Genomic DNA, 13,688 nt, shown 5'->3' with positions numbered 1-13,688 from the left:
CAGCTTTATTTTTAATTGTGGCTTGCATGGAATATCTTTTTCTATCCATTCACTTTCAATCTATTTGTATCTTTGGGTCTAAAATGAGTCTCTTGTAAACAGCATATAGGTGGATCATAATTCTAATCCATTCTGCAAGTTCAGTGTCTTTTTATTGGAGAGTTTAATCCATTAACATTCAAAATTATTCCTGTCAAAGCTGTCCTTACTTCAGCCGTTTAGTCCTTTGCCATTTATTTGTCAGATCTACTAGTTTTCTCTGTTTACCCTTTTAGTTACCCTTACTGATCCTCATCATTTCTGTACTCTTCTCCAAGCTTCTTTCTCTTGTCTTTTTTTTTTTTTTTTTTTTTCCAGCTGACAGAACTCCCTTTAGTTTTTCTTGCAGGGCAAGTCTCTTGTTATATTCCCTCAGCATTTTTTTATCTGTGAAAATTTTAAATGCTCCCTCACTTTTGAAGGACAGCTTTGCTGGATAAAGAATTCCTGGCTGGCAATTTTGCTCTTTCAGAATCTTTCACAATCTAAATATACGTACCACTATCTACTCATCTCCACAGTGCCTGATAAGCAGTTAGTGCTTAGTCTGATTTGGTTTCCTTGTATGCGGTGAGTCACTTTTCTCTTGCTGCTTTCAGGACTCTTCTCTTCTCTTCAGCATTTGACAGAATGATGAGTATGTGTCTTGGAGTGGGTCTATTTGGATTTACTCTATCTGGAGTCATTGTGCTTCTTTGATTTGCATGTTTATATTTTTTATAAAGATTGGGAAGTTTTTCCCAATCATCACCTCAAATAATCTTCCTAGCCCTTCACTCTTCTCTTCTCCTTCTGGAACACCAGTGATTCTTGTATTTGTGTGCTCCCTATTGTCCATCATTTCCCTGAGATCCAATTCAAAGTTTCCCATATTTTTTACCATTTTTCTTCTGTGCATTCAAATTCAGTTTCTCTGTCCTCTGGTTCACTTATTCTTTCTTCTGTTTCGTCAAATCTGCTATTGTGCCTCTCTAGTATATTTTTTATTTGATCTACAGTATCATTCCTTTCCATAAGATCTGCTACTTTTCTATTTTTTCTTTAAAATTCTTCTTTATTCTCTTCTAGTGTCTTCTTGATATCCTTTATCTTTTTAGCCATCTCACTGCAGTCATTTAGGAGATTTGTGTAAATATCTTTGATTAGTTCTAAATTCTGTGTCTCCTCCAGCTTTTTAATTTGATCATTTGCCTTATCTTCTTGCTCTTCATATGCCTTGTGATTTTTTGCTGGCTTCTTGACATTTGACTATCTTGATAAAGTAATATTGAATGTTGGTTTCCCTCACTTGTTTAAGATTTTGTTGTTACTTGGGTTTCTGTTGAAGGTCTCCTTTGGCACTTTTCCCAGCCAAGCCAAGGTCAAGGCCTAACACAGAGGGTGCAACACTTTTTGGAAGTCTGTTAGAGGCTGGGCAGAAAAGCAGCTTGCCAGATTATACTTTCCAAGTCTTCCTAGCAGATAGTAATTTGCTGGGCCACCTCTACCTACAACTCCACCTCTCCCCAACTATGCCAGCCTACTGTAAAGGGACCTGTTCAGGTAATAATGCAATCAGACTGCAGGCCTCTATGCGTGCTGGAAGCTGGAGGTGGGAGGTAGGCCCTGTGCACCACAGCAGAGACTCTGCTTATGAGAACAATGGGTCTGGTGTTTCCCAGGCTCCTGTGTGGAAAGACTCCAGGCTGCAGGACTGAGAGTTCAATTTTACCAGCCAGCAGCTGGCCAGGTGTATACTACTTTTTTCCAGCCAGCAAGACTGGGACTGGAGTGCACCTGCTGGTCTTGAGGGTGAAGGAAGGGTGCCTGGCATTGCAATGCAGCTCCCTCACTCTACCTCTTTGCCTCTTTGACCCTACTTCTTATGCAGTGCTTGGGGCCTGCATGGAGAAAGCACTGAGGTAGCAGAACCCAGAATGTCTCTCTCACTGGCCAATCATCAGATTGGCTCTGCTCTGCATCCCCCTCTCCTCCAAAAGGAAGGGCTTTCCAGTCTCCCCCAAATCTAGGCACCTGCAGCAACTTGCTTCAGGAATGGGAAGGTAGGTCCTAGGCACCACAGCAGGATCTCAGTAACTGGATAAAATGAATCTTTTGGCTCCCAGATTCCCATGTGGGAACTCTAGGCTGTGGGAATGAAAAGGTTGACTCCCTCATCTCTCCAAAGTAGGGATGCATCAGTTTTCAGCTGCCTGATCCAGGCAGTGAAGAGTGGCGGGCCTCAGGAGTGGTCATGATAGAATAAACTCACCCCAATTTCTCAATCATAGTTTCTACACTTTTTCATCCTGGTCTTTCTTGTATAATGCAGAGGTTGGTTTTTCTCTGGTCACCTGGAACCTCCAACTGTTGCATTGGTCATTTTCTGCCTGTTCTCTAGATGTTTTATGGTGGAGGAGTGAGTAGTGCTTATCCTATTCTGCCATTTTCCCAGAAGTCTTTTAAGATTAATCCATTTTTATAAGAATTGAGGCACTGAGAGTGGATGAGATGACCTAAAGTGAGGGATAGAGTTCAGGAAAATGTCCAAATCAAAGCATCATCAACCAATACTTTCTTCCTGAAGACAGGCTGCTGGCCATCCTTGGTTCTCCTGCCCCAAGCAAGGCACATGGAGGCATCTTCTGGTCTCTCCTATCTTTTTTGGGTTTCTTTGTTCTCAACTTCCTACTCCCTGTTGTCATCGTCTCCTCCTTCTCCTCCTCCTCCTCCTTATTCTGCTCCTTCTTCTCCTACTTCTTCTTCTCCTTCCCTCTCTCTCCCCCACCCCCTTCTCTCCACTCCCCATCGTAGTAAACTGTTATGATCCTTTTTGAATCTGTGTTTGTGACCCCCTTTCCTTTCTGATTTTAGTTGTGGCATCATCTCTCTTTTTTGTTAGTCTACTTAAGTGTTTGTCAATTTTACTGAACTTTTAAAAGAACCGATTTTTCTTTCATTGATTCTATTTTTTAATTCTGTTTCATTCATCTCTGCTCTAATCTTTGTCATTTCCTTCCTTGGGCATGCTTTGAGTTCATTTGCTCTTCTCTCTGTAGATCCTCCAGTTTGAAGTTAGATTTCTGATATAAAGTCTTTCTTCTTTTTTAATGTAAGCATTTAGAGCTATAAATTTCCTTCTCAGCACCGCCTCTGCTGCATCCCATAAGTTTTGATATTTTGTGCTTTCATTTCCATTCTCCTCAAGATATTTTCCAATTTCCCTTGTAAATTCTTCTTTGGTCTTTTGGTTGTTTAAGAGTACATTGTTTAATATCCACTTATATGTGAATTTTCTAATTCTCCCTCTGTATTGATAACAAATTTCATTCCATTTTGATTGGAGAAGATACTTTGTGTGATTTCAATATCTTTGAACTTACTAGAACTTGCTTGTAACCTAATATATGATCTATTCTGGAGAATAATCCATGTGCACTAGGGAAGAATGTATATTCTGCTGCTGCTTGGTAAAATGTTCTGTGTATGTCTTTTAGTCTAGGTGCTTTAGAGTTGTGTTCAAGTCTTCTATTTGTTTATTTACTTACTATCTAGATGTTCTAATATTGAAAGTGGTATATTGAAATCTTCTAGTATTTTTGTAGAAACATCTATTTCTCCCTTCATATCTGTTAATATTCGCTTCATATATTTTGGGTCTCTGCTATTAGGTGCACATATATTTGTAGCTGTCATGTATTCTTTTTGAATTGCTTTCTTTATCAATAGACAATGTTCCTCTTTGTCACTCATAACAGTTTTGGACTTAAAGTCTGTTTTGTCTGATATTAGAACAGCTACCCCACCTCTTTTTTGATTACTATGTCCATGGGTACTTTTTTCCCCATCCTTTTGCTTTCAACATACTTATGTCTTTGAATTTAAGATGAGTCTCTTGTAATCACTAAATGGTTGGGTCATGTTTTTTTATCCATTCTGCCAATGTCTGCTTTTTGAGACTTTAATTCATTTACATTTTTCATCATTTTCTTTGTGATTATCATGATGTTAAAATTTAGCATCCCAAATCTGTAATAATCTTATCTTATTTGATAGCAACTTTCCTTCAATAGCATACATATACACTGTTCCTATACCCCTCCATCCCTCCACCTTTTTTTGCACTTGTTACAAATTATCTTTGCACATTTTATGTCCAACACCACTGGTTTATCATTATTTTTTAGGCATTTGCTTTTCAGCGCCTGTAGGAAGTAGGAAGTGGAGTTAAATATCAAAAGATACAATACAATATAGCTTGTATTTATAATCACACACATGGTTACTTTTACAGGAGGTCTTCATTTCTTTATGTCACTTGGATCCATTGTCAAGTTTTCTTTCCTTTCAGTCTAAAATATTCCTTACTTATAGGGCAGGTCTAGTATTAATGAATTCCTTCAGCTTCTGTTTATCAAGGAGTGTCTTCATCTCTCCCATGCTTTTGAAAGAAATCTTGCCAGATATTATATTTTTGGTTGGTGTTTGTTTTCTTTCAGCACTTTAAATAATTTGTACAACTGCCTTCTTGCCTTCATGATTTCTGGTGAGAAATTAGCACTTAATCTTACTAGGATTTCCTTGCACATAACTCGTTGCTTTTCTGTTACAGCTTTCAGAACTCTCTCCTAGTCCTTGGCATTGGTAATTTTGATTATTGTGTGTCTGGGTATGGTGCTCTTTGAGTTTATCCTGTTTGGGGTATATTGAGCTTCTTGAATGTATATACTCATTCCTTTAAATTTGGGAAGTTTTCTGCCACTATTTCTTTGAATATTTCTTCCACTCTTTTCTCTCTTTCTTCTTCTTTTGGGACTTCCATATGCATATATTTATATGGTTGATGGTGTCCCATAGGTCTCTTAGACTCTGCCCACTTTTCAAAAATTCTTATTTTGCTTTCTGCTCCTCAGCCTGAATCATTTCAATTGTCTTGTCTTAGGGACAACTGGTTCTTTCTTCTGCCACCTCCAATCTGCTACTGAAACTACCTAGGGGCTTTTCCAGTCCAGTTATTTTGCTCTTTAACTCCAGTACTCCTGTTTGGATCCTATTGAGAATCTTAAACAGAGTCCCATATTGTTCATTCATTGTTTTCCTCATATTCTTTAGGTCTTTCTACATGTTTTCCTTTACCTCCTGGAGCATACTGAGGATCACTTTCTTACAGTCTAAAGCCCATTTCTCCTCATTGATGTTTTCTGGATTTTTATCTGTTCCTTTGGATGAGCAATTATTTCTTGTTTCTTTGTCTGGTAATCTTTTGCTGCACACTGTACATTTTAATATTTTAAGGTGTTAACTCTTGGATTTAGTCCCTAAATTGTCTGTTCCTTAAGTTTGTATCCAGATAGTGATATCATTTCCTTGAAAGCAAGATACTAAGCAAAATGAAGAAACCAAAGCAATAAACACCTTTCTCTGTCTTTGCAAATTGGCTCTGCTTTGGCTGGTGATTTCCTTCAGAGCTTAGCCCTCCCATCAAGATCAGCTTGAGGCAAATGTGAAGAGTAGGGTCTTCTCTGTCTTATCTAAGCCTGTGTGGGGCCCTGGAGCCTGCTTCTATTCTGAGCTTGTGCTTGCTAGAGACCTTAGAAATTTCCCATTTAGAATTTACGGGGGTTCAAGTGAGAGCACATTCCACTCCCTCTGAAATAGGCTTTCACCCCCTAAGCTCCCTTCTCCTCCCCCTGCCCCCACCCCCTTGAGTGACTTAATGCAACGAATCCTTTGTATTAAGGCTGCTGCAACTTAAGTGTTTCTCTATGTCCTAGCTGTCTGCAAGTGTCTTCTCTGCCCTCAGGACAAACTCTGGTAGGGTGAGCCAGAATCATGTTACCTGTCTTAGTCTTTCAGACTTCCACCTGACAGATTGATATACACATACCCCGGTGTGCACAAGGTGCCACTATGCTCTCTCTGGAACAGGGCCAGGGACCCAAAACAGGAGCACAAGGTCACTCTACCCTGTGTCATAGAGAGGGTGGAGGAGAAGTTGGCAAGGGCAATTGGAGCTTCTTCCATGGCTTAAAAAAAATTTTTTTTTCCTTCCATTTCTTTTTAAATTGTGTTTTCTTGACTCAGCACTTGATCTGTTAATGCAGCACTTTGTTTTCCAAAGTTTTGAGGAAAGTTACTTTCTTTAAGATTCCTCTGCCACCTTTACCCGATGGGTGCTGAAACAATGGCCACCCTCAGAGCCAGCCCCCAGAATCTAAAGTAGCTGATCAAAACCAATGACTATTGATCAGATCACAAATACCCGAGTTTGGAAGACTCAATCTTTATGTCCCTGACAGCAAGCTGTGCCAGGATCCAGAGAAGTCCCCACTGTTGCCTGCCTCAAGGCTGGGGGAAGGGCCATTGCAGAAAAGGTGAAACTCACAGGTCTTAACCACAATTTACCAGAGTCTTTCTCTTGCTCCTCCCTAGATGCTGCACAGTGTACCCCTACAGTCTAGAATTTTGAAATCATTGATTCAAACACTTCCTGTCAGTTCAATAGATATCTTGCAGGAGGAACTGATTCCTGGAGCTTCCTACTCTGCCATCTTCCCACAGTCCTTTCTCACAACAGCATTAATTTTATGAGGAAGCACACATAAGCATACCATAGCATATTTTTTCACTTAAAACAAGGATCAAAATAGTGGAATTTTTAGCTTGAAATTTAATTTCTTCATATTTTGCACACATGTATGGATATAATGTTTAACATTCAGAAATCATCAGATAGTAACAATAAATTTGAACATAAATATATGATTATTCTATTGTAAGAAAAATATGTTATAATGCTATAATACAGAATAACATAGAATCAAATTCCACATGCTAAAATTTCGTCTCCTTCCACCATTCTGAGGAAAGGATACCTGTACTCTACCTACAAAAGCGGTTATTTTAAGTCCATCTCCTTACTTTTTCCCAGAACATTTCCTCTTCTGTAAGACATTAAAAATAATAAGAGAAGCAGTTTCTTCATATACAGAGGGACATATCAATGTCACTTATTTTTTTTAATTCTTCATTTTTCACAAGGATTTTTTAGCATTTAAATTTTCTTGGACTCTGTATTTTCCAAATTCAGCTTTCAAAATTGAGCACTTTCTGAATACCAGCTACCTTGCTATGTATTGGGGATATAAAGATAAATATACTAGCTTGAAGTCTAGTGGGGTAGTCAGTCAAATAAATGGATGGACAATGGAATTAGGTTTCAATGGATCTGTGAGGTGACTCCCACCTAAATGAACTGAACCCCTCAGCATGCAATTCATGTGGTAGTGTTACCAGACAGAGGCTGTGGATTCTTTTGCCAGATGTCCTCATTAACAATTCCTTAGATGCCAGGGTTTCAAAGAGTGAAAGTGTTTATTACTCGGTGCGTAGTAGGAGAGCAGATGGCCTATCAGCCCAAAATCTGTCTCCCCGAACTGCAGTAAATCTGATAGTTTTATTAGAGAAACAGATGGACAGGGTTTAGGATAATGAGCACAGTGGCCCCAGATGATGTGATTAGAGGTGATCTAATTATTGAGCATGCACAGAGTGATTACATGCTTAGTAAGAAAATGGTGGAATATTATAATGAGGAGTAGGTGATTTGTAGGTTACAGTCTAAATTACTGCACCTGTCAGGCAGGCCCATTTTAGTTAGATTCAGTCTTGGTTATCAAGATAAATTTGAACTTGGGGTGGGTTAGTTCTGGGCTGACCTAAGACCTTTCATTAATAAACATTAGGAGCTGTCGTTAGTGATTACAAGACTCTAAAGATGAAAAACCGGATAACTGGGTACAGATGAAGAGGTTTTTTGTTTGTTTGTTTTTTGGTTTTGACATGGGTATCTCCGGGAATCGAACCGGGTCTCCAGCATGGCAGATGAGAATTCTGCCACTGAGCCACCGTTGCCCACCCAGTCACAAGGTTTTAACCATCCCAGGGGCAGAAGATAATAGCTATACAATCATTATCAGGGATCAAGGCAGCTGGGTTACAATTTGGAGATTTCAGGAATTTCCCTCTGTCTGTTCCAATATATCAGAAAGCAAAAAGAAATATCAATATAATGATTGGGTAATCAAAATAATCCCTTAAATCCTGATTTCTTAGTTATGGTAGCTATCAAATGGTGGAGATGCACAGTGCTCTTAGACTTTTGGTGGATTCAGATGATAAGTGGACCCTGTTGAAATGAAGACCCTGACTCAACAGTTGTGGAGTGGGGCCCATGAGCCTGCATTTCTAACACGCTCCCGGGTCACTCTGACCCTGCTCCACCACAGACCACTCTTTGAGTAGCAGAAAGCATGTCTTTCTAGTTCAGGTCTCAAAGCCTTAACTGAAGAAAAATGCTACAAGTTTCCTTAGCAAAATAAATTCTTACTAAGAAATACATGAATGACATTAAAGAATTTCAAATGAACAATCTTTGGAGGATATATTAGGAGAAAAAGAAAAAGTATAACGTACTTCCCATTTATAATCAAATGTGATTAGTTACAAAATAACTAGCATTATGTTTTTTACTATCTAACAAAGATTAGAGTCCTCCAGGACTGGGCTTGATTTTTTTTTTTTTTTTTTTTTTTTTAACATGGGCAGGCACCGGGAATCGAGCCCGGGTCCTCTGGCATGGCAGGAGAGCATTCCTGCCTGCTCAGCCCCCGTGGTCCGCCCTGGGCTTGATTTTTAATCAGACGAAAGAGAATACAAACAAGCAAACAGAAGAACTGCTGGTGCCTCCCTCTCCCACCTGCCACCCATAGCGGACTTCAGGAGGAGGTGTCAAATGGACCCCCCTGGGCTTTTCTACAACACTCCACAGCAGGAACAGAAAATTCTCAAATCTGATTTACTTGTAACAGTCTCATCCCACTCCTGCCCGCACCACCGCTCCCGCCCATCCCAGCCATTGTGGTCACCATATCCTATCCCATTCCTGGCCTGTCTTCTTTCTATATCTCCACTCCTGCTTCTCACAATCTTCCCTTACTCTTTTTGTTTGCTAAAGTTGCTGGAATGCAATATGTCAGAAATGGGTTGGCTTTTTAAAGGGCATTTATTAGGTCATGAATGTACAGCTCTAAGGCCAAGAAAATGTCCAAATTAAGACATTCAGAGACAGATCCTTGACTCTGAAGAAAGACTGATGGCATCCAGATTCTTCTGTCACATGGGAACGGCTGTCATCTGCTTGTCCTTCCCTCCTGAATGTCTCTGGGCATTTCTTTTCTCTCTTGGCTGCTCCTACAGCATGTTCTTTGTCTGTCTCCAAACATTTCTGAGTTTTCTCTTTCATAAAGGGCTCCAGGAAAGGATGAAGATCCCACCTTGAATTGGATGGGTCACATCTCCATGGAAACAACCTAACCAAAAGTTCTCCACACAACAGGTTTGCATCCACAAGAGTAGATTAAAAGAACACAGTCTTATCTGGGATACATAACACATTCAAACCAGTACATTTACCTTTAAGAGGCCATCAGTTGTTCACCAAGTCCTACAGAAAAAGTTCAAATCCATAGTGTAGAACACTAGACTTCCTTAATATGTCCAGTTCTGCAAATTCGGCCTACTCTGGAGATTCACTTCCAGAAAAACACAAGCTGCACATAAGTCACTAAGATTCATCCAAATCGAACAAGTACTTAGTAAGTTCAAGATACCGTGTGCCGGGCCACAGTGGCTCAGCAGGTAAGAATGCTTGCCTGCCATGACCAAGGACCCGGGTTCGATTTCTGGTGCCTGCCCATGTAAAAAAAAAAAAAAAAAGATGCCATGTGCCCAGATATGGCAATGGAGAAGTCATGGTCCATGGTTTGATTAGATATGAGCCTTGGGGAAAAGACAGATTGAGGATGCTGGCTGGCCATGCTATGGATGCCTCTGACTCTCATGGCAACCCATACTGACCTCCATCGTTGCACTTGCACCGTTGGGCATTGTAGTTATCTAATTGTGTGTGTTATTTACCCAACTGTGAGTCATGTGAGGATGGGGTTTATTGTTTCAACTCTGTATTAATAACTGCCTGATTAACATTTAATGAGCCAAAATAAGAATTTACAGTTTACAGAAACATACAGTTGTCCCTTAGATTTTTCTTTCTAAGGAAATCCAAACTTTAATAAAAAAGTAAATAAACATAGCAGAACATAATAAGAATTCACACCTCCCAATGTGAAGATTCAATTTTGCTATTCTCACCTTAATCAGGTGTTTAAAATATTCTCCCACAGGTAGGGTATTTGTCCATGAATGGGCTCATCTACGATGGGGAGTATTTGATGAGTACAATAAAGACCAGAAATTCTACTTATCCAATAAGAGAAACAAACCAGTAAGGTATGTATACTTTGATTTAACTTTTCCCAAATTATTTTAAATTGCAAACAATTTTTTTTCTTTAATTGATTGTTTTAGAGACTCTCTTTTAAAAAGAAAGAGTCTTTTATTAGTCTATAATTCATTCTCTTTGCACCTGCTATTTTCGGTTTCCACAAGATCATCACCATTGTTCACTTCAAAAGAGCTTCAGCTAGTCAAATATTCTGCAGCTACAAATCATTGCCTCTTTTTCTAAGTATACGAACTCTAAGAAATCCATAGTTGCTATGTTCAGTGTTTCCATGCTTCCTGTACCTAAAAGAAAAACCAGAATCAGTGACATAAACAGAGTTTAGGGGCAGAATGACATCTCTGTGACTTCGTCAGTAAGAGTGGGCTGGGAGGATTGTGAAACTTACCTGAAAGACAAGCCAAATATTAAGCAAACAAAACAAACACTTCTCACAGTCTGAATTAAACCCTGTCACGTGTCCATAGAAAACAAACCAAAAAGTTGGAAAGTACTCTTAGACCCCATGGTTTTATCAGAGAATTCTTGCAATGGATAGTTTCAGTGTATATAAACTGCTTTAGTGCAAACACAAAAGAGAGAGGATTTCCCAATTTATTTTTAAAAGCTGATACAATTCTGATACTGAAATTTGACTGATGGCATGAAAAAGAATTCCGTAAATACAGGTTTCTAAAGAGATAGAGGCAAATTTTTTAAATAAAAAGAAACCAAATTAGGTCTGGCAGTATTAAGAGGAAAATAAATACACTTGGGTCAAATTAGATGTCTTCCAGAAATCCAAAAATGTGGTAATATTAGGTAAGTAATTAATACATCAGTTATTAAAAGAGGAAAATGAATAATTTTTCAATAGATTCTCAAAACGAATTTAATAAAATTCCATACTTATTTCTGATGTGAAACGAAATAAAATACCCCCTCTTTTTAAAGAAGGATAGAGTTGCTACATACCCCTTGCCAATTCTGCTTCCAGACCTACTAGCCTGGTGGCTCTTTAAGGAGATATACTCAGCTTTGGTTCATTTACTGTGTCTTCATGGTACCACTGCTTCCAAGCGACGGCTGCACTGGGCTCAGAACTCAGCCTTGGCTTACCATTTCTCCCTCAGAAGCATTATTCCTCTTCACTTTTCTCTTTCATTATTACTTTCAAAGTCTGCCCACTTGGTCCGCTTCCATTTTATTATCCCTCATCATTGAATCTTTTCAGACACAAATAGACACTAGCATATTCCTTGCGTTTTTGGCCTGGAATTCCCTACGTGGAATGCAAGTCTGCCTCCTAGAGCCATACACAGTTCTCCCAATTCCTTCATCTTGTACGAACTGCACCAGATAGATGGCAGCCCAGGGTCACTTCCCTGACGTGATTGTACCTGAGGTCTCCAGTCTCAGTGAATAGGCACCACTTCTAACCTGACATCTCTTCTCTTTCGAACCTGACATCGTCTCTTCTCTGATTCCTACTTCTCTTCTCTTTTCTAAGCTTCCAGACAATTAGATAGTGCATATTCTCTTGAGAGGAAAGCTTATCAGTGCTTATTCCTTTCTAGAGATATTCTAGAAATATTCATTTATACAGCATGCTCTTTCTCTGCAGATAACTCTGTACACCGCAATAGCAAAGCTGACCAGATTACCATGTCTTCTTAAAAAGAAAGTTTATTATAATATATTAATAATACATTTCATCCTTTATCTTTCAAGCTTTTCAATTATTATTTGTAAGGTCTAGAAGCAAACACAAAAATGGCATACTGCCTACAACAGAAGGTCACTCCCTTAATATGATGCAGGACATCCATTGAAAGCCAACAGCCAGCATCAGATTTATTAGTGAAACACCAGAGATAGTCCCAGGGAGAAGCTAAGGACTTCCAGAACTACCTAACCTTGTTTAGGAAAGAGCATAAGAAACTGGGGATGGAAAATTGCTTTCATCCAGCTAACTTCTTACTTTCACTTACTTAGAAAACACAAGAGAATAAATTGACACTAAAATAAATAAGCAAAGTCAATAAGATGGCCGGATATAAAATAAATATACAAAGTACATTCCCATACATTAGCAATAACTAGTTCAAAAATTAATGGAAAAAATATTCCATTCAAGATAGCAATTAAAGGTATAATAACAGTAAGGATAACTTGTCAGAAGAAATCTGGAAGACATATTTAAAAGAAAATTACAAAACTCTTCTGACAATTTAAAAGAAGACCAAAATAAATTGAAAGATTTTAATTTATGAAAGATCCAAATCTACCCAAATTATAAGTTTTATGAAGTTCTAGTAAAAAGTACACCCATTTTTACCTCATTAAAAATTTCCTAGACTTCATTCAATAGATATTAACTAAGAGCATTTTTGAAAAGGAAAAGTAATAAAGAGGAATTTTATTTATCAAAATTTAAAATATACTGGGCCCACCATGATAACTCACTGGCAGAGTTCTCGCCTGCCATGCAAGAGACCCAGGTTCGATTCCCAGTGCCTGCCCCAGGTTTAAACAAACAAAAAAAAAAATTTAAAATATACTATAAAACTACATTGATTAAAACAAAGTGGACTGATAGATATTTGCATAAGCAATAATTTTTTTTTCGGGGGGGTGCATGGTCTGGGAATTGAACCCAGGTCTCCCACATGGAAGGCAGGCATTCTAACCACTGAACTACCCATTCATCTAATAAATTATTTTTAATACTTGTAGAATTACAAATTCATGAGGAAAATCAGTTTCTTATGTATCTGGACAACTTGCAAGTGTGGAATAAAACAGAATATATTCCAATTGGATAAACATATTAAATATAAAAATAAAATCATAAAACAATTAGGAGAATATTAACAAATATTAGACCCCTACATAGTGAAGAGCTCTCAGTGCATTCAAAAATTGGAAGAAGATACAATTAAAAACAATGATAAATTTGGCTACATATATAAATTTAAAATTTTGTGCACACAAACCAAATATAAACTAATTAAAAGGGAAATAAACTGAAAAGATTTTTTTCAAAAGTAAAAAGGTAGATATCTAAAAGCTTAATATTCTAATACATACATAAGAGCTTTTATAAACCACTAAGAACACATAAAATAACACTCTAACAGAAAAATAAACAAAAGAGAAGAATAATTCACAAAAATCACAAATAAAAATGTTCAATAAATACATAAAGTTGTCCAGACTTACTAGTACTTAAGAAGACACAAATTAGACAACAAGGAGAATCATTTAGTACCTAAATTACTGTCAGTGGAATAAACGCTCTCACAGATGGTTGCTAGAGGTATAAATT

General features: G+C 38.1%; 1 protein-coding gene and 1 long non-coding RNA gene across 2 annotated transcripts in view; one reads left to right on the top strand and one right to left on the bottom strand.

Annotated features, from left to right (window-relative positions):
- The window catches only part of CLCA1 (chloride channel accessory 1), a 49,245-nt gene that overhangs the window by 13,191 nt on the left and 22,366 nt on the right, over positions 1 to 13,688 (top strand). Inside the window, exon 4 of the mRNA XM_077120381.1 lies at positions 10,263 to 10,368. Within this exon, the coding sequence (XP_076976496.1) occupies positions 10,263 to 10,368 (106 nt within the window). The remainder of the gene's footprint in view (positions 1 to 10,262; positions 10,369 to 13,688) is intronic.
- The window catches only part of LOC143650077 (uncharacterized), a 132,515-nt gene continuing 127,772 nt past the window's right edge, over positions 8,946 to 13,688 (bottom strand). Inside the window, exon 3 of the long non-coding RNA XR_013159345.1 lies at positions 8,946 to 10,665. This is a non-coding gene — a long non-coding RNA (uncharacterized LOC143650077). The remainder of the gene's footprint in view (positions 10,666 to 13,688) is intronic.

The sequence above is a fragment of the Tamandua tetradactyla genome, chromosome 11 (genome assembly GCF_023851605.1).
Source record: "Tamandua tetradactyla isolate mTamTet1 chromosome 11, mTamTet1.pri, whole genome shotgun sequence".
Lineage (NCBI taxonomy): Eukaryota > Metazoa > Chordata > Mammalia > Pilosa > Myrmecophagidae > Tamandua > Tamandua tetradactyla.
Note: the sequence above shows the minus strand (reverse complement) of the source record. Positions and strands in the feature narration are given on the sequence as shown.